This window comes from Pseudorasbora parva, chromosome 15 (assembly GCF_024679245.1).
Source record: "Pseudorasbora parva isolate DD20220531a chromosome 15, ASM2467924v1, whole genome shotgun sequence".
NCBI classification, from domain to species: Eukaryota; Metazoa; Chordata; class Actinopteri; order Cypriniformes; family Gobionidae; genus Pseudorasbora; species Pseudorasbora parva.
Window position 1 is genome coordinate 31,677,397 of NC_090186.1, and position 26,330 is coordinate 31,703,726.

General features: G+C 38.0%; 1 protein-coding gene across 2 annotated transcripts; it reads right to left on the bottom strand.

The window, feature by feature from the left end:
* Window positions 1-895: 895 nt before the first annotated feature.
* Window positions 896-25,887, bottom strand: kifap3a (kinesin-associated protein 3a). Of its 2 annotated transcripts, none has more exons than XM_067417764.1 (20): window positions 25,699-25,887; window positions 25,008-25,139; window positions 24,752-24,897; window positions 24,615-24,673; window positions 24,365-24,506; window positions 22,823-22,922; window positions 22,307-22,431; window positions 22,024-22,122; window positions 19,858-20,036; window positions 18,797-18,959; window positions 13,156-13,256; window positions 10,901-11,009; window positions 10,714-10,826; window positions 10,428-10,593; window positions 10,200-10,325; window positions 10,008-10,106; window positions 9,798-9,883; window positions 8,240-8,426; window positions 7,539-7,632; window positions 896-1,981 (listed from the first exon to the last, which is right to left on the bottom strand). In XM_067417764.1, the coding sequence occupies exons 1-20, from the start codon at window positions 25,728-25,730 to the stop codon at window positions 1,834-1,836; spliced, it is 2,406 nt and encodes an 801-aa protein (XP_067273865.1). In that variant the 5' UTR covers window positions 25,731-25,887; the 3' UTR covers window positions 896-1,833. The 2 variants fall into 2 exon arrangements, with proteins under 2 accessions (XP_067273865.1, XP_067273866.1); XM_067417765.1 differs by having other exon boundaries at window positions 897-1,945.
* Window positions 25,888-26,330: the final 443 nt, after the last annotated feature.

Here is a 26,330-nt window from a genome sequence, read left to right on the forward strand (position 1 = left end):
TTTAACAGCCCCATAGTATTGTAATAATATTTCAGTATATTAAGATTACATTATAAATGTGTTTTTTTATATTACCAACCCTCAAATTTTGAATGGAAGTGTATATATTGTGTTGTTTAAAATTAGTTAAAGAGTATAAAATGTTTATCAATCTAGAATCAAAGGACCGAATGTAATATAGAATGTTTTTAAATGTCACATAGATAATCTTATTTCAATTTTGTTTTAATCTAATATGTACAAATGAATTGCTGTTAGCATTTGAATAATATATGAAATCCAGATTGTAACATAAATATTGTATTTGGAAATAATATCCTTTATGAAAGGTTGTGCTTCAAGGTGTTTTTAAACCTTTACGACACATTCACAACATGAGTAAACATTAAGGATCTTGTGCATTCGCCCAAAATGCAAAGCTGTGACAGAGCCTGCCGTGAACCAGGGCTGACTATTTACTTTGGACCCATAATGCAGGCATGACGGGTTTGTTTGCCATGGAATCCGGCTCTGTGACATATCTACAGCGCAGTGCCATTTGATGTTATGAATCTGTATTGAGTGACACAAATAGATTTGCCACATGTGCAATGCAGATACATAGAACCACTGAGACCTGTCTATATATGGAGACGATCACTACTACAGATTATGCTCTGGGCATTTGGCTCTATAGCTGGGATCCACTTAAACAATAATACATTCCATCAATACATCTTTGAATAAGCATAACCACCCTTTAAAGGAATGTTGGAATGATGGGAGTGAATGATTAAATATGTACGGGACGTATGGCATTTCATCACAATCAAGTGAGAGCAAATAAAGCTGAGCGTCTGCTGTTCTAAAACTCTAAAAGGCAAAAGATTTCAATCAAAGTAAACACAAGGAAAGCTTTTGCACATCAATTTATGTATTTCATATTGCACCACATTAAATAAAAAGGCATTTTATATAAAACAGTAATTAAGACAATTCCCAGGCACCAATGAAGTATCATAAATACTAAAACACGTCAAACGACAAGAACACTTGAGTTTGGCTACATTAGAAAATACATAAGAAGTTGTTAGCAGTGCACCATAAAAAGCAAATACGTGTTGTAATATTTGTACTAGAGTATCAAAGGCAACGTAACATTGTTTCACACAATCATAATAGTGAGTAGTGAAGATATAAGACCATGGGTAATGTAACATACCGGTATGTCATTTCATAGATGAGTCCACAGGGGGGCACCACAATCTTTAAAATGACCCTTACAGTCAGTTGCTTAATGTAAACATGCAAAATTGATTGAAATCCTATAATGAACAACGATAGACTATTAACTATTATTAAAGTAGTTTTAGCTGAAGCTTCACAATATTTTGTTTCCAAAAACATAAATCTGAACCACTATAATGCATTTAAATGGACATGATTGTTGTAATGTATAAAGAGTAGGTGTTTTCATCCCGCACAACTTAACTCGCCTACACCCCTGAAATAGCATGCAACTAAATGCCTACTATATTGCACAGAAAAGGCAATGTGGTGCCATTAGTTTCTTCAGTGTTGACAAGCAATACACAGTAGGCTAAAGTATTCACTGAAACTACATGATCTAGCCCTAAATCAAAAGCTTCATTGAGAACATTCTGTTTAAAACACATTCAGACTGAGATTCACGTGGAATGTAATAAATAAAGAAATACTGACAATGAAGAAAATCAGTAGTGTTGCTTTCATTTGAAATGATAGAGAGACCATACCTAACTAATATTATTTGAGATCCATTTAATTGGTTTTCAGAGTTTGCGAGGGTTTTCGAAGGGCTTCCCTGATACTCTCCTACCGTGATGCTGTGTAACCGTAATAAAACTGCTCATCAGGCCGAAAGCCGTAAGCCGTGGCAGGACGTGCTGGAGTCACACCTGTCTGTCCGTATCCGTCTGTCAAAGAACTGGCGGAAAAGAGACATCTGTCGGTCATATAACTGCTGAAATACATGAGAGTTGACATTAATCACAAAAAGCTTTTTTTTATTTTATTTTTTCACAAAAAGATTTATTTACATAAATCATGTTAAAGTGTATTTATTAGGCAATTACTGTATAAAAGGTAAGATAAAGGTTATAAGCATCACTAGATGGCGTTCTGATTCTGCAAAACAGCTACTAATATTAAAACAGAAATGCTTTCTAATTATTCACACCAGGAGTGATCATAAATGAAACATTTGATTTTTAAACCAATTTAATCATATTAATTCCTCAAGGCAAATGGCCAAGTGTATGGAAGCCCATTACCACCACATAAGGAAAAAAAAATCATGCTCTGGAAAGTCATAATACATTTTTTTTTTAACGACATACTAAGTTATTATGAGATGGAAAGTTGAAATCAAAATTATGAGATACTAAAATTTAAATTACAATGAAATTATGAGATTAAAAAGATTACTATGAAAGAAATCGAAATTATGACAGAAAATCAAAGTCTCATTATGACTTATAATTTTGATTTAATATGTCATAATTTCAAATTAGTGTCATAATTTAGATTTTTTTTTGTCTCATAATTTAGATTCAAATCATGATTTTGACTAAGTTCTAATGTTGACTTTTTATGTCATAATTATGACTTGCCAGAGCCTGATTTTTTTAGGTGGCAGTTAATGGGCTTCCATACCAATGGGATCATGTCACATTATATTCAATTGTATTATGTTATGTGTTATAATTTGTTGCATTTTTTTATATGTTATTGTTGTTATATGTTATGTATGTTATGATGTTGTTATATGTTATGTATGTTATTATATGTTATGTATGTTATTATATGTTATGTTATTTTATGTTATGTTGTTGTTATGTTATATGTTATGTTATTATGTTGTTATATGTTATGTTATGTTATGCTGTATGTTATGGTATTATGTTGTTATATGTTGTTCTATTATATATTATGTTATGTTGTTATATGTTGTTATGTTATATGTTGTTTGTTGTTATATTTTATGCAATATGTTATGTTATGTTATGTTATGTAATGTTATATGTTATGTTATATGTTATGTTGTATGTTATGTTATATGTTATGTTGTATGTTATGTTATATGTTATGTTACATGTTATATTATGTTATGCACACCAGGAGTGTTCACAGATACAAATAAAAAAAAAACAATACAATTATAAGAATTCTTTAAGGCAAATGGCACTGACCAAAATAATTATTTCAGATGGAATTAACTAGTGTAATCTGTCTCTTAATCTACAACACCCACCACATCTCTGGCCTGTCATCTTAAAATATGGGTTGTTTGCTTTGCCCCTTTCAGCTCCCATAATGCGGTGTTGTTTTTAGACAAAAAAAAAAACTTCCAGTGATCGGTTACATGCACTACCAGAACACCCGCCCTCTCCGGGCATCAAGCCTGTCTTTATCCTCTGAGGAACACCTCTTCTGTCTGGGGAAATTTCAGACTTTGTTAAAAGTTTTGAAGGGGAAAAAATGGATGTGAAAGAGTTTGGGTGAGACCAACGCATATAACAAATAGAAAAGGTTCAAATGAAAAGGTTTGATGGGAAGGATAAGACAGTGCATTGTAGGTCAGATGATCAATCTAAAGATTTTCCAGGTAAGAGACAGGCCTTAAAAGTGTGTGTTACGATCATTCTACCAGTGAATCATTCATCCCAAAGGAATGCTGTCATCCTTTCCAGGAAAGTAGAAATGATCACATTTTCTGTAAGGTTTCGCAAAGAATGATGTTACAAAAGACTAAAAGCAACCTTTTTTCCATTCGTCTAATCATTTAATCTAAACCAAATCATTAGAGAAGGAGATAATGTTTATTATTCGACTTTCTTATGAAACACAGCCGTTGGCCCTTTACACTCGAGGGCCACAGACACAGTGTGCTTGGTGATAATCTGAAGATCTGAGGCTGGAAAACGATCATAATGTCTGGCCCCAGTGGACCCTGAGAGTTAACACTGAGGTGAGATCCTGTAAAAAACACCCAGAAACGTTGAAACAGCTAAGAGTCAATGTTACCAGTATTTCGTCTTTTCTTCCTTTGGTGGCCCAAAAATTATAATTCTGTTAAATGTACTTACTCTCATGAAACACAAAGGGATAAAAGAAGATGCTTTTCCCCCATGAAATTACAATTAATGAGGACACAAAACGTGTTAGAAAGTATTTAGTTTTTTGAAATTACACAAGGGTGTGCAAATATATTTTTGGGTGGAGTATTCCTCTAAGACACACTAAAAATGTATTCGTTTTATTGCATTAAATACAACATACTCTACTGTTCAAAAGTTTGGGATCAGTGTTTTAAAAAATCTCTTATGCTTACCAAGGCTCTTATTATTTGACAGAAAATACAGTAAAAAACTTGTCTGATCACCAGAACGAGCTCAATTTAAAATTGAACACTGGTCTGTGGAGTCTCTGTATTTTCACTGCACAAGAGGTGTGATCAACGGGCTTGAACAAAGTTGTCTAGCAACTTTTGAGCTGGAACTGGAGAAGCCAAACTCTGGTCAGGCCGATCAAATCGTGTATAGTGTTGGTGGACGGGCTTAACATAGTGATGGCAGAGTTGTTTGCTACTTGTAAACCATGAAGCTGGCGAACAGCAGTCTTTCGAATCCGATTTGGCCGCGAATCTGGAAGACTTGGAGTTAAAGGGATAGATCACTAAAATGTACTCACCCTCAAGTTGTTTTAAACCTGTTTAAAACCTGTGAGTTTCTTTGTTCTGCCGAACACAAACTAATGTAGAATGTTTGTAACCAAGCAGAGAGAGCAACCACTGACTACCATAGTAGGGGAAAAAAATACTATGGTAGTCAATGGTTGCTCTGCTTGGTTACAAACATTCTACATTAGTTTGTGTTCGGCAGAACAAAGAAACTCATACAGGTTGAGGGTGATTAAATGATGACAGAATTTTCATTTTTGGGTGAACTATTCCTTTAAGCTTTTCTTTGAGAAAAGAACAAAGAACGGCACTGAATTCATTCTGAAGAAGGGAAGATGTGTTCTGAGTTTTGCAGACCAGATACGGTGAAAGTTTAATCTATCAGCTAGCTCTGCTTCACGTTGCTCTGGTTGGCTGTAGCGCTATCCTATTGCGTGCAGACGGAATTTGAAAGACAACTGTTTATCCCGCCCCTTGAATTGAGCCCTGTCAATAGTCGGTTCCCAGACCAAACATCTTGATGTGGGTCTGGTTTCTCAGGCTAAGGTACAGGTACAGTCGCGTGGTGAAATCAAATCGCAGCCAGATCAGGCTGGGTTTACCCAGTCTAGTAAAAAAAAAACTGTATTATTTTGAAATATTATTTCAATTTAAAAAGAGTTTTTTATTTGAATATAGATTTCACGTAATTTATTTCTGTGAGGCAAAGCTGATTTTTCAGTATAATTACTAAAAGTCTTCATTGTCCCCCTTCATTAATCATTATAATATGATTACATTTTGATTACATATAAGAAACATTTTGCATTATTATTAGCGTTGTGTGGAAACTAATATTTTTTCAGGATTCTTAAATGAATATAAAATTCAAAAGAACAGCATTTATTTAAAGTTGAAAACTTCTGTAACATCATAAATGTCTTTACTATTACTTTCGATCCATTTAATGCCTCCTTGCTGAATAAAAGTATTAATTCCTTTCCCAAAAACGTGAACAGTACTTTATCAAACCAAGTGTTATCTGCAAACTAGTGATGCTAGACGTTTTCTCAGAGCTGACTTTAATTATTTAGCCATTTGTTAAATTACTTTAAACCAACTGGTCTCTATTAGTGAATATATGAAGTCAGTTCCCCTCAAGTTCACACAGGTGTCCCAGCAGAGTAACCACAGGTGTAGTTCATCACATTAACTGTGGACACATTACATAACATTTGCCGAACAGAAAGTATCCAAAGAAAGTAAAATAAATAACTGCCACTTGGTTCAAACACTTTTTAACGCAATGACATTTAAACATTTTGCGTGGCTTAAAAGTCCAAAGGGCCACTGTACCTTTCCAGGTTAGTCCTGAAAATAATTTTATGGTCAAATAACATTTGTGTGTTGCACTTGCCTGCTTTGAAATCATTTAATTTTACTTGATGTAAAAATGTATTAATCACCTTAATGTGATTTTTGTTTAATCGTAACATTCACAATGAGGAACTCTCTTTTTTCAAGCAAATGCAGCCAAGAATGTGTGTTTTTCATCTGTTTCTACATCTTTTATGTGCTAAATGAAAGAATGATCTGTGGTATTCTATAAATAAATGCAATTCTATTAAAGGGCCTTTAAAAGCGCCGTTCCCAGTGTGTCTGGCTCCTGGTTCGGCGCAGGGGAACTGAGGCTGGATTTCATTATTGTGTTAACCTGGATCTCTAACACCACACGGACAAAATGAAAACCACACTTTCAGGCCGCCCAATTCCCTGTGCACTCTCAGTGTATTCTACAGGTATCGCTTACAAAGAGCTGTGAAAAAAAACATGGCTTCCTCTGCTGCCCCCTCCCGCTCGTATTCACTTGCTCCTTATTTTTCAGCGGCTCTACTCTGACTTCAAGACAACCATCTTTTTCTCACAGACTGATGTATAATTTAAAGGATTCTCACTGTTGTTGGACCCATCTCTTTTCTTTCAGTGTTTTTTTTAGACCACTGGCAACCTATGAGTAAAGACATACAATCCTAAATGAGAAAGTCTTTCTAAAAGTGTGTCTCCTCATTTGAAGGGGTCATTGAATTATCATTAATGGCCCTATATCAATGATCTGAATATTTGGAAAAGAGCTCAGATATTTTGCACAGTCCCATAACACTGTGGCCTACACCATAAATCATTAGATCAAGTCATCACATAACTGCTTTTCTGAAACCCCTAAACAGTAGGTATATGGCAACTGAAGCAGATTTGGAAAAAGCTGAATAGAGGGAGCTGTGTTTACTCTCAAAGCTGAGGGTATTACTTTTGGAGGAGTGCTGCAGCCTGCTGGGATGCCGTAGGACCCTTTGACACAGTACTTTTGGGCCCTTCCCTGCTAAAAGCAACAAAACTGACAGACAAGGATATGTGTGTGTGTGTGTGTGTGTGTGTGTGTGTGTGTGTGTGTGTGTGTGTGTGTGTGTGTGTGTGTGTGTGTGTGTGTACTTGTTTATATTACATTGTGAATATAAACTTGAGATTACTCATTGTAAATGAATTCATAAACATACTAAATGATATATATTTTTTTTTATGTAAAAATGTTTCCTGTGATGGGTAGGTTTAGGGGCCGGGGCAGTGTAGTGGGATAGAATGTACAATATGTACAGTTTAAAATACATTACGCCTATGGAAAGTCCCCACAATTTACAATAACACAACTGTGTGTGTGTGTGTGTGTGTGTGTGTGTGTGTGTGTGTGTGTGTGTGTGTGTGTGTGTGTGTGTGTGTGTGTGTGTGTGTGTGTGTTGCAACAATAACAAAACCAACAGATCAGCTGCAGCCAGTCCGACTGATTCATCATATTTAAATGTACCTGCTGGGGAAACCCTGTGGTCCTAACAGATCTCCATTCTGGAAGTCTGTGAAGAACTCTGGACTAATGGCACCATCTGCTGGGATTATTCCATCTGCAGGAATCACAAAGAAACTGATTATCATTGGCATGTTGTGCTAATGCATTACAGCCAGGAATAAATAATTATATATATATAAAAATTAAAAGCACTTTAAATAAAAGTATGTTTTTAATACATTTCAAAATGTAATTTATTCCTGTGATGGTAAAGCAACATTTTCCGTATCATTACCACCAATCTATATAAATCAGTAATCATTAATCCAGTCTTCAGTGTCACATAATCCTAAAAAAAAAAAAAAAAAAAAAAAAACTTAAAAAAAATATATAAAAAAAATAAGAAATGTTTAATAAGAAAAGTTTCAGCAACAACAACAAAATAAACTGAAATAAATATAAATTAAATAAAGATAAATAGATCAATAAAATGTTTAGCATAATACTCCAGTCTTCAGTTTCACGTCTTTGAGAAATCGTTCTAATGTGCTGATTTAGTGCTCAAAAAACATTTCTTATTGTTATCAATGCTGAAAACAGTTGCTGCTTAATATATTTGTGAAAAGCGTGATATATTTTTTATAATGAATATAATAAATAAATAATAAAATACTTTGTTCATAACAACTGCTATGTTTCTTAAAATCGCTGCCCAATTTAACCTGCACTGTAGAAGAGGTCTGGCCGTTCCAGGATGTCACCATTTTGAAGGAAAGGTTCTCCATCGTCTCCATATATGTAAGGCTCGGCCTCATCCATTTGCCGGTTCTCCACCATCTCCAGCCACTGAGAGTTATGCCAGCGAAACTTCTCGCTTTGGATCTTCTTGCCCCACTCCACATCATATTCCTACAGACGGAGACAGAGAGAGCAGCCAAGTATTAGCGCAGGACACAGAAAGGCTCTGCCTGTATTGCCTCGCTGCATGTGCCATATGGACGATGTTGGAGGAATCAGGTGAGCTGTGTTGCTTGGCAGACGGATAACATGGTAGCTGTTTATTTTAACTCTACAGGGACTGAGCTCAATAAAACCTCTTTGAGGTTGGTGGAAATAGCTAAGCTAAGCAACCTGGTCCTCTGATTAATCATCCCCACACGGGGTGGAAGGCCTGGGGCTTTGGTGGCCACCTGAGGCTTAGGCCTCAAACAGGCCTCATTGCCACCAGTCCGGCCCCACCACAGTGACACTTTTTACCAGGGTACAAATTCATCATTGTTAAGCATTAAAGGCTCCAGATGCTGCACTCTCATGGCCAATGAGAGCAAAGAATGTGGTCTGATACCCTGGCTAATCAATCTTCAAGTAGCTGAGCTCATGACGTTACTGAACATTTGGATCCAGAGTAGGTTAGGGTGTTTTATAAATAAATGTGGTGAAAAAATCTTTAAGCGTATCCAGAAATAGCATGTAAAAATGAATTATGAATGACTTCGCAGGTCTGGGTTAAAAACCACTGCTAGAAAAGCAAAACATTTGGGTACGAAAAGACAAAATAAGTAACTATTCAGAAAAAAAATTCAACAATATTCATCACAGATGCAGATTTATATGGCATAGAAGAAGAGAAAGGGAAGATGACCAACAACGTGTATGTGAATGTGTGGTATTCAGCAGATCTGTGTTCTGTCCACCACCCCCACGCGACACTAAGCAGCCGTCTCCTCCTCTCTCTTTGATGTGGCTCCTTGCTTTAATGGCCCTTTCCGATCAGATGTATAGAACACTTCCCTTGGCCTCAAGACCAGCCCTAATTACATTAATCTGAGGCCTGGGACAGATCACACGTAACAGAGCAGCTTCAGAACAGCTTATACATTTAACCCGCTAGCAACGGTGTTCGCCCAATAGTCTTTCATGTCAACTGACCCTGACTACAAACCGTATGTGCCATATTTATAGTTAAAATTGTGAATAGACATTCTGATGGTTTCCCCCAAGCATTCTGATGGTTTACTCACCCAAAACAAAATAAGAAAAAGATGTACCAAAAGATGTACCAAAAAAGTATACAAAAATTTACACTGGTTCTTCAACATGAGTTGGATGTATGTATTTCATGGGTTATGCCTAGTCATTCAATCATCATCAGGTCCCTTCACTCACTGACACCCACACCAATCCTCTTCATAAGCAAAACGTTGTAAATGACAAGCAGCTTGAAATTGGTGAAACTCTGCTAGTGGCAGATCACTAGCTTAAGGTAGGATTTATACTCACAGCAATGATGTCCAATGTATTGTCGCACACTTTGCGTATTTCTGCATTTTTGTCGTGCATTAGGTCAATGAGATATGCTGGAGCCTCTGATAAGGTGACGGTCAAAGAGAAAAACTCTAAAAGAGAAACCTGTTGACTGAAAAACACCATTGTCATCGTGCGAAGGATGGAATGTGTGTTTTATAGAATGATTTATAAGACGAAGGATACGGGTTTCTTTTATAATGACATCTCGAGTGGCCTGGTGAAACACCATTTGGTAAAAGACGTATACAATCTGACAGACAAACTCATCATCTTCTTGCTGGGCTGAAGAGGGAAAGAAGAAACAGATAACCATTTCTACATCAACAAACATGTCACAAAAAGCAGGCACTTTCAATGCACCTAAATGTGTCCTACCGTTTAATAGTTCTATTAGAGCAGGAATGATGCCTGATTTAGCCAACATTACGGCACAAGAGTCGTCCATGGAGACAGTGCCAATCATGATCACTACCTCCAGAATGAGGTCATCCTCTGCAGAGCCTAGAGGAAATAAATAAGGGCAAGTCACATATTACAAAATCTAATAATATTCTCATGTATTTTCTGTTGTCATGTAGAAAAGTAAAGTTGAATGAGATATACCTGGTTTAAGGTGGTCTTTAAGATAAGGCACCAGGTTGTACTCCTTTAGCACAAGTTCCCAGTCAAGATCAGGAATGGTAAGATTGGAAAGAGTCCCCAAGCACTCAATCACAAACTCCTCCTCTTCCTTCAGTCCGATCTGAGCCGCCAGGTCTCCAACATAGTCCTCAAACACATCACATGCTTATTAGTCTTCAATTTAGTAGGCATCAATGTACATATCTACAACAAATCAGCAAACATTATTTGTATAGGCGAGTGTATTGTTTTTATCTCTGAAACTCACAATGAAAAGATTTTTAGATGGTCCATCATGCTGAGATATATTTCGGATCATCTTCATCATTAGAGGATCTTTTAGCTTTAGTGCTCTCTTCATCAGCATCTTCAGACCATTGCCTTAAATAAAAACATTAATGTGAGCACCAACTCGCTTTGCTGTTTTGGGGTTGTGCTTTTGTATGTATTCTGACCTTCACACATAATCTGGGCATTCCTTTTGTTGGCAGCCAAGTTGATGCAGAAGGAAATGAGCTCAGCGTCAATCCTCTCTTCACCACAATCAAACAGCATCGTCATTACCTGCCAAACAATGCACCATAAAATAGCAGAGAAACAATCAAAGCATTTGTTAGGGGTTTGGGGTTACGAGGGAGTGTGGTTGTCCGGGTATCCAACCTAGTTAGTTATGTCTTTACTCATCCAAATTGAAGATACTTCATAGGAATCAACTTGTTATGCTAGTTAGCATGATAACAAAACAAAAAAACATTTATTTGATAGTAATTACAGTAAAACAGCACAAATGAAATATTAGATATACAAAAATATATAGAAATATTATTGCAATTAGAGATTTTTTAAATGTACTTATAAATATATATAACATTACTTATGATCCTGTGTTCAGACGGTAAAGAGAAATACTTTATTTTGTTTGCAGACATCACAATCTTCCAAGACAGTAAGCAAGTTTCAGTCCATTTACCTCTTTACCCATTAAAAAGCTTCAAGGCCAAGTGTGCCCTTCTTTCCTAAAAGATCCAACTCAACAAAGTCAGCACACGGCTAGAAGTCCTGACCCACCTCGAACTTTAATCAAACCTGCCTTTGTCCCACAAAAAAGCTGACAGACCCGAAACATTCTTTCCAAACTCCCGCACCCAATTTGTAAGTTTCCCAGACATCCAGGGGTTTCTGATTTTCTCAAGCGGATCCTAACTTTAGACACAAACCTTACATGTCACTCTGCATTAACTTGGGTAACGTCACCACACCCCGGGCGGAACAGAGGACCGGACTCTGCTACCTGAGGGGACGGTAGGGGTCCAGGAAGGGAGTACGGGGGAAGGGGACTGGGCAGAAGTCCAGGCCTGGGTTGAAGTGGTCAAGGGTTGTCAACATTGCCCCCTGACGCTAACGATAAGCAGGAGGCCCGGAGAGAAAGCTTGGTCCGTAAGGAGGCAGCGGTGAGTATGCAAAGCATACAGTCCCATACTGAGTATCACATAGCAGCCGCCCTGCAGCCTAAATCACTGTGGCTAGACTTACTGGCACCTGCCCTGCTTTCACATGCAACATCCAGTCGCCCTACCAAAACCTTGGTAACCCCCAGCCTGCAGTCACCATATTTCCATGTCTCTAGTCACCCAATTTGTCCATGAAGGGCCCTTCTATTTCCTCTTTACTTAAACTAATGTCTATTGGTTCCCTATTCTGTATAACTGAATGATAACTGTAATCTGTAACTTGCTTTTTTTACAAAAATTACTGAATCCAAAGCAGAATTCTATTAGAGAGCCAATTTTGAATGTGACAAGGAAATATTCTCTACTGTACAGAGTTCTCACACCTTTGACAAATTAATGTTGATGACTTTTCCAGTTACAGTATGTGTGATCAATGGACAGAGATAAATAATAATAATATAAAGATTACACATACAAAGAGCAAATTCTAAACTATTTTAGAGGTGTAAATAAGTAGACAAAATTTAATTTAATAAAGAAATTTCCATAACTTTCCCAGGTCTGGAAAAGCAAATCCAGATTTTTCATGACCATGGGAACCCTAGACATTTTTCAATCAGTGTTAATACATTTGTTTCATTGGTAATTGCAGTCATTTTTTAATAGTTGGCATGGCAAATAACTTTAGTTTACAAAAACTAAAACATTTGATTTGTCCAAAAAAACAAATTCTCATCAACCGTGCTATAATGAAAATCGTTTCGTTACTGTCATGATGCATATCTTTGTCTTATCTAATCTGATTTATAGAAATTCACAGCAAAAAGTAGCCAGAAAATGAAAGTTGTCTCACATATAAGTACTACATTAATCACTGAGATCAGAGACAGGAAATTTTAAAAGGGCCAGTGAAATAATGTCTACACCGTATGCGAGCGATGCATCGCGTTACAATAAAAGAAATCCCATTATAAGCAGCGATACAATCTACATTGAATGCAACAAAATGAGACGCAGAGAGTAAACTGATGCTCTGTTCTATTTCTGACGTACTCCAAAAGCTTGCGCTACTTCCAATAACAGTGAATTTGAAACTTTCGCTTTGACATGTTCAAAGCACTCAGCCTCAAGCTGTTGCGGAATGTCATGGCACAGAGGAACAACGGTCGCGCCCGGTGCAGACACTGTGTGAGAAGAGTGGTTAAAGAGCTCTCCTGTCCCCTGCTATAAGCGCATGCTAATGCAGGCTGACCTCTCACCTGTGGAATGCAGTCCGTGTACGCAAACATGGACTTGAAACGATCGTCCATGCTGATGTGGTACAGAATGCACATGGCGATCTGTCTCTGCGCTTCGTCTCCTGAAACACAAATACACACAAGCCATGAATAGACAGACACACACTCCTGAGTTTTCAAGGTAACCAGAATTACACCTCCTTAAACAGTAACATACAGCAGGACAGGACAGCAGCAGGATGCTGATCATGCTCTATGGAGTATTTGATTTCTGATTTGAGTCGCGAGTATCCCAATTTCTAGTGGCAGTGTTCAAGATTAACTGATTCATGTCCCAGAGAACTAAAGAGTGGAATGGGACACAACCATAGATTTTTGGCATTAAATGTTGATTTACACAAGCATTTAAACATTTGGGGTCATTTTTTTTCTTTTTTGAAAGAAACAAAATTTAATTCAGAAGAGTTTGATTCAGAATGCATTAAACTTATCAACGGAGAATTACTTTGTTAAAACTGAGAATTCCTTTGTTTTTGTTTTACAAAATAGAGGTTTTTTAGGCCTGTATTTAAGAAGTAATTCTGACCCTGAGAAAGCACAGTTTCCCTTTACAAAGCAGACCGAAACCTGGACCTGGTGAGAACCTGAGCCTCCGACTTAATCAAACAGACAGACACAGACCCCGAGAGAGGGAAGAGGGGGCGGGGACGGGTCGGAGCCGGCCACGCACCCTTTAGGCAAGGTTATCTCAGCCTATTGGAGCCAGATGTGCTCCTAGAGACCTCTGAAAAGAGAAGGGCTTCTCCATTTAATTGGGGAAAAAAAGGAGGAAGCATAAATTTTACTGCCATTAATAACTTCAAGCCAAGCTGCACTGCACCGCTAGCGCCACGATTGGCCCAACATGTGCTTCTCATTAGTGAAAGACACACACGAGCGTACAAACGAGCTCTAGCGCACACTCAGAGGTCAAGCGCAAACACACACACGCAAACCCTGAGTTAACGCCTCGGCCTGCACGTTGGGAGAGGAAAACGGGGGATCCTTTATTAGGATGGAGGAGAAGGGCCTGTAAAAATGTTCAAAACAGCCCTGGAGCCTGGGAGAAAAAAGCCCATTAAAAATTCATTATCCTGTTCAGGGTGCGTTAGTGGGAGAGCAGGAGAGCTAAACTTCAATTACACCCCAGTAAGATTTAAAACACCCAACTGCCATAAAAGCCAGCCAGGCCTTCAGGCGACCACTACGACCCTAAACGGCCATGTCCTTCAGAGTGGATGGAAACATTGAGCACAAACTAATGGTAAACAGTAGGGATGGGTCAAGACCAGTCATCCGACAACTGATTAGTGAGGTTGAATTGTATATGTTAACCACCCTTGGTAACATTATTTTAATGAAAAATAAACAACAATGTAGAATGCATCACAGAAAAACAAATATTTAAGGGTAGGGTAGGCAAGGTTTTTCATAAAAACACTTGTTACACTGGTTGAAACTCTCTTTATGTCCTGATAGCAATTAATAATAGAAGTGGTCGAAATATTAAAAAAATAAATGGTAACACTTTACCGTAGTATGGGGAACACATATTCACTATTAACTATGACTTTTGCCTCAATAAACTCCATATTTACTGCTTATTAATAGTTAGTAAGGTAGTTTTTGTAGCATTTAAGTTTAGGTATTGGGTAGGATTAAGGGATGTAGAATAAGGTTGGTCATGCAGAATAAGGCATTAATATGTGCTTTATAAGTACTAATAAACAGTAAATATCCTAGTAATATGCATGATAATAAGCAACTAGAATTTCCATACCTCTGCCCACCCTGCTCTCACAGACATCACACGTCATCAGCGCGTTTCACAAGGCTATGTATATCTAAAGTCTTTGGCTATGTAGAGTTGTAGACAATCACAGAGCACCGCAAACAAATAGAAACCACATTTTACAGATGACAACTCGTGATATTCTACTCAAGAGCTGTTCATACCCTCACACTTATTTATGCGTTTCATTGGCAACACTATTAATGCTGAAATTAATCTGCAGCAGTCAGGTGGTACAAGTCAGAGCTCTTTAAGTAGTTTATGTTCATTATTAGTATAGTGCTCTCTCGTGACTCTTTGCAGACTCTGCTGTGCACGTTCATGTGTTTAGGAGGAAGGGATCTCATGATTTCAAAGCCTGCTTGCTATTGCTAGCCTCTAAGTTTGCTAAGCATAAAAGCAGCAGTGGGCAGTATTTGTAGGTGTTTACTATTAAAAACTCAAAGTGACAAATGTAAGAGTTCAGAATTTCAGCAGCAGTGTGCTGTGTGACAGCTCAAATGATGATTTCTTCTCTGCTCTTGGATTTAGACACCTACACAGCCAAAAAAGAAATGGTTTTGCACACTCCGTCTTGAACAAACTCAAGTGTCTCACTTATAATAAACCCATCTAAAGTATCTGCAGAAGCATTTTCTAACATGGCATGCTGCAAATATTTGAGCCTGTTTACACTGACTGCACACATCACAGAAAACATTAAACTGGAATATTTGTCTTTCTGAAAGGGTGCATAACGTCGTTGTATTGAAGCATCCATTAATGTAGCAAGCATTAGTAATAGCCAATACCATTTCACTTTATGAAAAACATAGTTTGAAGGTCTTTATGCAGCGAAATTTGGCTTGCACTCTTTTAGCCAAAGCTAAAATGTATTTTCCCATGTAACGCATCAGCCATGGTCCCACAGCGACTAAACATCCTCTGACTCTGCCTGCTAAAGTAGCTTCGCCCCCAAACTCTCGCTATTGGTTGAACTTACATACTTTTTACCTTTAAAAAGCAAAATAATTTGTTGCTTAAAACAAGAAAAATATATCTGCAAATGGGATTAGAAAAAAAAACCTCAAATAAAAAAATGTCAAGTAAATCAAACTGCTTCTCAAGTAAATATATCTTGATTTAAGAATGTTTAGAAATTTGTACTGGAAAACAAGAGTGTGGAGGAGTGTTGTGTTGCAGTGTGGAATTAGTAGGTTCTGTTTTTTTAAATAAATCATCAACAAGTTTCGAGAGGATACCAAGCTTCACTTTCATCTTATCAGCAAGCCATGACCCTCAAAGAGTCTTCTTGGAAGAGCAGATAGGAGCTTTCCACTTTGCACTCTGAAGATTCATGAGGCATCTGCAATATTCTGACAGGACTGGACATAGCATTCTTACAAAGCAGACCAGATAAAAGCAGAGGTTACACACACCTTCCATTATAAAACAAAAAACAAAAAAAACTTACATAAACATTATATCATCCACACTAGTGCAAAGAACCATTAGCTGTTGGCAGCCAGTCCAAAGCGGCAATAAAGAATGAGTAGTTGTATGTGTCTGACAGAGAGAGAAAATCTCCATAAGCTGCTAAATGTGGACTTCCCTCGTGCTGGAAGAACAACATTTACTTTAGAACTGAAGCTGTTTTTTTAACAAATATATTACTTTAATTGCATGGGACACACGAAACCCCTCTGAGACCCTGCAAAAAACATATTGTTGGTGCCAAAGCCAACCACGCCTCTATATGTAGTCCATTCACGAATCATGTGTTTTGTTTCATCTCAGGAAGTGGTCTTTGAAAGACAGAACAGAGCCAGGCTGTAACTGCTTTATGAGGCTGAGAAATGCTTGTATTCTCAAACACAACATAAACGATTGGTAGATGGACCATGACTTCTGCCTTCTCAACGGTTGTAACTGGGCTTCTACAAGTCTGTCAAATGGGCAATTAATTTGTCTGGACAATAACTGAAATCATAATCAAATCATAAAATACGGCCAAGGACCAACGTGTGAATGTATCCACCGTGCAAAATTTCCTAATATAATTCCCTTAATGTATTATCTTCATGAAACTCTCTCTACAATTCATTTATATAAAATAATACAATAATAATAATTTTGTTTAATAAAATGACTATATATATATATATAAAAATATAAACACATATACACAGTGAGAAAAATAAGTATTTGAACACCCTGCTATTTTGCAAGTTCTCCCACTTGGAAATCATGGAGCGGTCTGAAATTGTCACCTTAGGTGCATGTCCACTGTGACAGACATAAGCTAAAAAAAAAATCCAGAATTCACAATATATTACTTTTTTAACTATTTATTTGTATGATACAGCTGCAAATAAGTATTTGAACACCTGTCTATCATCTAGAATTCTGACCCTCAAATACCTGTTAGTCTGCCTTTAAAATGTCCACCTTCACTCCATTTATTAACCTAAATTAGATGTACCTGTTTGAGGTTGTTAGCTGCATAAAGACACCTGTCCACCCCATATAATCAGTAAGAATCCAGCTACTAACATGGCCAAGACCAAAGAGCTGTCCAAAGACACTACAGACAAAATTGTACACCTCCACAAGGTTGGAAAGGGCTACAGGGCAAGCAGCTTGGTGAAAAAAGATCCACTGTTGGAGCAATCGTTAGAAAATGGAAGAAACATGACTGTCAATCTCCCTCGGACTGGGGCTCCATGCAAGATCTCACCTCATTGGGTCTCAATGATCCTAAGAAAGGCGAGAAATCAGCCCAGAACTACACGGGAGGAGCTGGTCAATGACCTGAAAAGAGCTGGGACCACCGTTTCCAAGGTTACTGTTGGTAATACACTAAGACGCCATGGTTTGAAATTATGCATGGCACGGAAGGTTCCCCTGCTTAAACCAGAACATGTCCAGGCCCATCTTAAGTTTACCAATGACCATTTGGATGATCCAGATGAGTCATGGGAGAAAGTCATGTGGTCAGATGAGACCAAAAAATAACTTTTTGGTCATAATTCCACTAAACGTGTTTGGAGGAAGAAGAATGATGAGAACCATCCCAAGAACACCATCCCTACTGTGAAGCATGGGAGTTGTAGCATCATGCTTTGGCAGTGTTTTTCTGCACACGGGACAGGGCGACTGCACTTTATTAAGGAGAGGATGACCGGGGCCATGTATTGCGAGATTTTGGGGAACAACCTTCTTCCCTCAGTTAGAGCATTGAAGATCGGTCACGGCTGGGTCTTCCAACATGACAATGACCCGAAGCACACAGCCAGGATAACCAAGGAGTGGCTCTGTAAGAAGCATATCAAGGTTCTGGTGTGGCCTAGCCAGTCTCCAGACCTAAACCCAATAGAGAATCTTTGGAGGGAGCTCAAACCCTGTGTTTTTCAGCGACAGGCCAGAAACCTGACTGATCTAGAGAAGATCTGTGTGGAGGAGTGGGCCAAAATCCCTCCTTCAGTGTGTGAAAACCTGGTGAAAAACTACAGGAAAGTTTGACCTCTGTAATTGCAAACAAAAGCTACTGTACCAAATATTAACATTGATTTTCACAGGTGGTCAAATACTTATTTGCAGCTGTATCATACAAAATAAATAGTTACAAAATCAAACATTGTGATTTCTGGATTTTTTTTAATTTTTAGATTATGTCTCTCACAGTGAACATGCACCTACGATGACAATTTCAGACCCCTCAATGATGTCAAGCATGCTATATAAAATAAAATAAAATAAAATAAAATAAAATAAAATAAAATAAAATAAAATAAAATAAAATAAAATAAAATAAAATAAAATATGTACATCTAAAATATTCAGGAATCTTACCTAACAATGCGCTGAGTCTGGGCAGAAGGTCCACCTGCACCATCTTGCTGCGGAGGCCAGTGTCAAATGAGAGATTAAGGAGGAGGCGAAGTGTGACGTTCAAAAGATCTTCATGTTCACAGGGCACCAGTTTTGCCAGCTTCTCTACTGTATCTATCTCAGCCTATGAAAAAAGAGAGAGATTATTGTATTGGAGTGATGTCAGAGACTGTTATAAGGTCAGCCATTTAGTTCTCTTAGTCATGTGCCTGTGGCTTTGCTTGTTAACACATCTGCCTACTCCAGCTGTGGTCAAACACAGCCACAGACGGACAGCAAAGCAGAAATGTGATCCCCATTAAAGGCACTGTTCACAGCCTGGAACCAGTTTTCAAATCAAGCCTTCAGTGTTAATAACCGCCTACATCCACAACCTTACATTCACAGTCAGTTTCAAACAACGTGAGGGACGACTGTGAAATGGATCGAAAGTATTACATTAATTATTCGAGTGTGTTATTGTATAGCATTTGTCCAAATCAGAGCAATCTTTGCTCAGCTGCCTTGACAAATGTGTTTAATTTACAAGATCAAAAAATTAGCTGATTAATAAATCCAAATAAATGATTGCCGAGATAACCTTCGGTCTAGGGTTAAGTGTGTGATTGGTTACAGGTGGAGGAAGTGTGGGATAAGTGGTCGACTAAACAGTACAGCTAAACTGTCTTAAAATAGTCCCGAACACTATATAAGCAACGAGTTATGAGAACAGGTGTGGCTGATTTAGGAAGGAGAGAGTCATAATAAGAAAGTAACAACTTGAGGTGGTGTAGTCTTGTGGGGTTTGAACCTGCAACCTTTCGGGTTGCAATCTTTGAGCACCCCATTTAAACACCCCATGAAATCAAAATTGGAGTTTTGTGGCTTATTAGTCCATGTTGGTAAGCTTTGAGGGCATTAAGGACACAAGCATACCCCTAAAATGAACAAAATAAGTGGGTCACTTTGAATAAGAGCGTGTCTTGTTATATTTAAATGTGTAAAAAGCTCTTTTCTGATTCTGATATGAAAGTATTGCTCACCATGTCATTCTTATTCTCTAAGAAGATACTGAGCTTTTTGAGGAAGGACACCACCAGCACCAGTAGCTCTTCGCTGTCTCTGTCCAGCGTTTTCACCAGAAGGTGGACAATGTTCTTGTTCCTCATCTTCAGCTCTGTGCGGGTGTCCTCAGACAGATTCAACAGCAGGTACAGAGCCACTGATGACATAAAACACAACAGCTTGGAATGATCAACCATTTTCAAATCTATTTATATAAAGTGAATAATAATACACGTTTACATGCACACTTTTTGTCATTATGATTAAAATAATTTCAATTGAAAGATTTAGTGGACTGTTTACATGAGACGTTATCTAAACCGATCTAAGGTTTACATGTGCTGACCTTCTATCAGAATCATTTTGTGACATGCACAGTTTGTCTGCCGCATCAGAAATGTCAACGCTGTCCTCTCCAGCAGCTGGAATGTGTTCACGGATGCCATAGCAACTCTCAACAGCCACAAGGACTAATACGGTTTTATAAAAGCTATTTATTTGTTTTAGAGTGTACTAATCATCTCAGAAAAAAATAAATTATTCTGTCAGGCACAGAAGAAAAAAGTAAAAAGTGCCTGGGACAAACGCTGTCAAGATGAGAGGGTGTAGCCAGGCTGTGTCTGTCATTATTCCAACATTATCTTCATAACTTCTTACGAAATAAAAATCATACCCCTCAGAAAAGTTCACTTTTCTCTATTGTCTGTCAACATTATAGCCTGGTGTGAGCGCAGCACGCACTCTTCAGTTGTGAAGGCGTGCGCTGTATATCACGTCACATAAGGACGTACTCTCATAAGGAAGTAAACGGGTCAGGTCGTTTACATGGTGGAATTTTTCGTTTGAACGGTTCATGAAAAGGTTTATTCAACCCCTTTCAAACCGATTACAATTTCATTCGGTTTGGGCATTTTTATTCAGATTGAGGTGTTTATATGGAGCATTTTCATTCGGATTGGACTTTTAAACCGATTACAGTGCTCCATGCAAATGCACCTATTGATAATAAGAAATGTTTCTTGAGCGCCAAATCAGAATTTTTTAATAATTTCTGAAGGATCATGTGACACTGAAGACTGGAATAATAGCTGTTTTGCCATTACATGAAAAATTACATTTTGAAATATATTACAGTATAAATCAGTTATTTTAAATTGTCATAATATTTAACAATATTACTGTTTTTACTGTGTTTTTGATCAAATAAATGTAGTCTTGGAGGGAGAGCAAAAGATACATCGAGCCCTATTTTAACGATCCCAGCACATGATTCGAAGCGCATCGCGCAGGTGCACTTAAGGCAGGGTCCGAAATCCACTATTGCTAGTTTAACAACAGGAAAAAAAGTCAGCGTGCATGCTGCATGGTTCAAATTCATGGGTGTGTTTTGGGCGTAACGTGCAATAAATCAATCAGAGTCTCATCTCCCATTCCCTTTTAAAGCCAGTTACGTTTGCACCATGGCGGATTCACTATTTACATGATGGAATTTGCGAGCAGAAAGACTGAATGCTTCTTCAGAGAGGAATCATTTTTTTTTAAATATATTTAAAAATGTTTGTGTGGTGCTGCGTGTGTAATAAGCAGAGTGTATGCTTGTTGTTCACCTGCCTATATGCACATATTACTAATCCAACCTTCAAACAACAACAAAAATACTGTGCTATTGACTTTAGACCAGGTTTTTGTCAACGGTGCAGTCATTTTCAGTTGCCTAAAAATAACAACGCGCCAACAATGCACCTGAACTCACCTGGTTTTCAAACCAGATGAGCGAACAGATGGGCATGAGTGCATTTGCTATTTAAACAATGTGGCACTGGACATGAAAATGATAACTGCATCAGACTGAAACTAGCAAAAAATACTTGTTGGTGTCACGTCTGGCGTCGCATTGCACCAGGGTGTATGATAGGGCCCATCATGTTCTGCGTCTTATCCTTTCATATTTTGAGGTCTCTAATTATTTTCAAAAAAAAATCTGGATTATCTTTGTCACTCCCCAAGAGTACTTATTTATAGCATCAGCCATAACAATAATTTTTTGCCAAAATTTCCATCTGACCTCTCTCGACAAAACAAACCTTTAAGATACAAAATGAGCCTTGTTACTTTGTGGATATATGGGTAGTAATGTCTTCTACCTCTTAAAAGCTGTTCTTGTTTGGCCAGCAGTCCATGGTACTTCTTCAGGGCTTTCTCGTACTCCTTCTTCAGGTTCTGATTGTCTGGGTCATCGTCCCGTTCAAAAAGTCAAGGACCTTTTCTATTAAACCCTTGTGTTCAGAGCAGTAATTAAAGGGCAACATTTTAATTAAAACATAACACCCATGCCCCCTGACCCTTGGCTTGACTTTACCTTTGCCCTTTCTCTGACATTGAGTCACCCTTTCACCTACGACCCCCCCTCCTACATTGAAAGGATATCAGCCTTCTTTTTCTTCTGCAGTTCGTCTTGCCATAGGTCATAGCGCTTCAGCTCATGCTCAATTATGCTCATGCACAGCGCGCCAATCTTGTAATGAGTGATCAGGCCGTGGAACTGGGAGAAACTGGAGATAAAAAGCTTGTTTGTCTAACCTTCACCATGTATCCAACCATGCCAAAATAATGCCTCAACCCATGTCAAACACGGGGGCACACTGAGGGCATGATGAATGTTAGCAAAACCGTTGCAGATTTCAGCAGAATAACATTGGAAGGGAACAGATTCAAGAACGTTTCTAGCTTTCACATTTACCTACGGCCTCGCTTTTCAAATGAGTTCTGACAGCACCTGATGTGTCATATTATGATAGGAGTATTTAGTATTATTATTCTCAAGAAAGAAAATAAGTTCTCCTCACGGCACATTGCCATTGTTATCTCTGAGCTCTGTGCACAACACCCATCAAACTGAATAGTGAGTCTTGGCTAGAGCGTGCAGATGTGTAGCTTGTGTACCTGGAGAAGCAGAAGAAGACATAGATGATGGTGGTTGCCAAATCGACACTCTGCTTCCAGTCTTCCCTCAGGACCCGGGCCAGCGCGCCCAGAGCTGTCTCTGTGGGAGAGCAGACAAAACAGTAAATGCTTTCATTGGTAATGAAAATAACTCATGTTGTTAATACAAAGTGTAAACAGCTTGAAATATGTGACTGCTTTTGAATGTGGAGAGTATGTTCTGATACACAAGAATTGAGGGGAAAAGAAAGAACACACTTGTGAAAGAAAAAATGCATTGTGGGATGTGGGTAAACTCAAAGGGCACTAGGGTACATGCTATGGTAAAAGGGCAAATAGTTGAAAGAAAGTGACAGAAAACAGGATGTAGTATAGTAATATTTGTATGCAAATATTGATAAAGTTAGAGACCAAAGGGGTCAAAGAGATTGGACAAATGAGAGAGTGGAGATGGACCCTCTTTCTATCCCTGTATACTAGGCGTGACATTAAGTTTATTGTTCTTTTAATGTTTAATTTGAAATGTTCAGTCTGCATTTAACTTCTTAAAAATACAATAAAACTGTTATATTGCTACAATAACTGTTTTCTATTTTAATACATTTTACAATCTTCCTGTGATGAATTTTCTGTAGCCAATACTCCAGACTTCAGTCACGTGATCCATCAGGAATCATTCTAATATGCTGATTTGATAAGTCATACTGGTTTAGAACATGAGGGTAAGTAAATTATGACAATTATCATTTTGAGGGAACTATCCATTAATGATAGTGTAGCCGTTTATATTAGTGTGTTTTAGTTTTAAAACGCATAACTTTTGCTATGGTTATGCACTGTCGTCTACACTGTGTACTCCAGGGTTGTGTTTCAGTGTAAATGGACCAAACTGGAGACTATTAAAAAAGATGGCATGTTTGCCCACATTACGCGACCAGAACACGACAATAACAGACCAGGACTGTGTTTCCCTTATACGCCTAAGTTGATCATAAAGACCGCTGGTGGCTATTGTATTACAGTGCTTTTGGGAAACAGAGCCCAGAGCTCTTTCTTGAAAGTACCAGCCTCACAACAGTGTAAATGATAACATGGAGACGGAACGGCAAGCTTTGCTGACTTTGTGGTCCTTTTTAGCAGCCAATGTGCAGTTAAACACTGTACTGTATAAAACTGCAGCTGTCTACATGCTAGATGCAACTGTTAACGCTTGTTTGCACATACCCAGTTGGCATGAATGGTCATGTGACATGCGTTTTCAGTAGTGCAGTCACTGCAGTGTAGAAGAGACCATTTCTGAAACTCAATGGAAACACCAGTGTAGACGAGGTTTCAAAGGTTTTAAAACGAAAACGCACTTCGTGTAAACGGGGCAACAGTCTTACATGAGAGCAAATCAAACCTTTGTTCTTACGCAGTGGAAAAATTTATAACTATATGGTAATGTAAATGCATTTGAACTCCAAAGGTAAGGCTTTTGTGGAAGGTTTAAAGATAAATCCTAAAATGCATAAAAATGACTCATTCCACAGTGTTTCGCACCATTCTGCAGCAACTCCTCCAGGTTGTCAGGGTTACGGGCCAAGTGGAGGATGAGTGTAGCTCCTCTGATCTTCTCAGGGATGTCCTCATACAGGAGCTCAACATAGTCATCTATGCTATTAATGTTGGCCTCCTCATCCAGCTACAAGACACAACATGTAAGATAAGGTCTTCAACCAAAAACTTAAAACAAAATATATAAAAAGAAAAACTATTAAGTGCCAAGATAACAAGAGTGACAGGGCTATACCTCCATTCCTTCAAAAGGAGTCAGGTCTCTTGGCTTGATCTGTTTCTTCTCCTTCTTTTCTGAATAAAACAAATGATCAATATTTAAAGCACAAAGGCATTATTTATAGAATTTCTACCCAATTCTTCATCTCTTACCGACAGATTTCTTGCGGTTCTGCAGGTAGAACAATAACTGTTCCACCTCCGGAAGTCTGGAAGGAGAAATTAGTCTGCATTCCTCCACTACCTTCCGTGCTAAAGACGCAATGTCTGTGCTGGAATTTAGGCTTTTCAGACGAATTCTGCAAACGGAGAAAAACGGCGCAAATAAATAAATTCTACCGCTGTTGTAAACACAACGAATTTGCCTACTATCACAAACACTGCGCTCCATATACGTGAATGGCCTTACATCTTCTGGCACTCCTTGCGTTCTCCTAGCATTGGGTCTCCCATCTCGCCCAGGATGGTGGCTTCCACTTCATACTGGACAACGAGGGCTTTTTCTGTGGGGTGGACATCTAAACTGCCACCCTTATATTTCCTGAACACAAAACATTACAGATTATTGATAATCTTATGTATTTTGAAAAACACATTTAGTTACTTGTGAAAGATGCTCTATACATAAAGCATGTTATGCTAACAATAGTACCATAATATTTACTAGCAAAAACAATCATGTTTTTGTTATGTTTTTCAACTTTTTCCAGATATGTTCACTTCACAGTACCTTGGGCTCAGTGAAAATGTTGAGTAAAATTAAACGTATCGTCGTATTACCACCATGGGTCAACAACAATGCATTTTATTTATTTATTTAAATGTATTTATTGTGTATTTTGTTTATTTAATGAAGCTAAGGTAACAATATGATGGCGGTGATGAAGAATATTACCACATAATAATCAGTTTCAGACCATAATGCTAAAGAACAGCCTGACAGCTGTACATACACAGCAAAAATAAATGTTACATTTCAGAAAACAACATTTACAGGCACATATGGTGTTTTATAGTGTGTTAAGCTCTAGCCCGTATGAGCTAAGTTAATGATTGTATCAGATAGAGCTCGCGAGTAAATCACACACACAAACACTCACCGTTTTAAATATCTGGCGTCGTCCGCTTGCATTGCTGCCCGTATGTTAAACTAAATAGACCTGTACTGTTGATTTCCTTCAGATGTTTTGACGTGTGTCTAATGTGTCTAATGTCTGGACTGCTTCATCGTTTCAGCTCTGACAGGATGCTGATGTTTGTGTTGCTATGGGTGTGTACTCTTTTCTTGAAAGAGCGATGAAGTAGAAATAGGCGAAAGAACATCTAGCGCCACCTGCAGACGTGGAGGTATGTATCGCTCAGTTGATTTTTTTACGGTCTATGGTTGAAACAGGCTACATTTGCCTGCTAAACTGTTGGATTTGATTTGTTTTTAATTAAGTTAGAACGAGATGTCCTATCCTGGACCCATTAAGTGCATGCGAAAACTTTAGAAACCTTGGTGAATATATTAATTTGAAGCTCACAGTTAATTATCATACCATTTACAATTGGAAGTGAGTTACTAACTTTGCCTCTATAAGTTACTAGCTTGTGCAATGTATTGCTGTCAGAACAGTTCTAAGACAAATAATACTTTTTTTTTTACCACTCATCTTGCTAAAAAGCCAGTTAAAGGATTAGTTCACTTGTAAAATGAAAATTACCCCTTGATTTAGGCTGTAGGCCTACT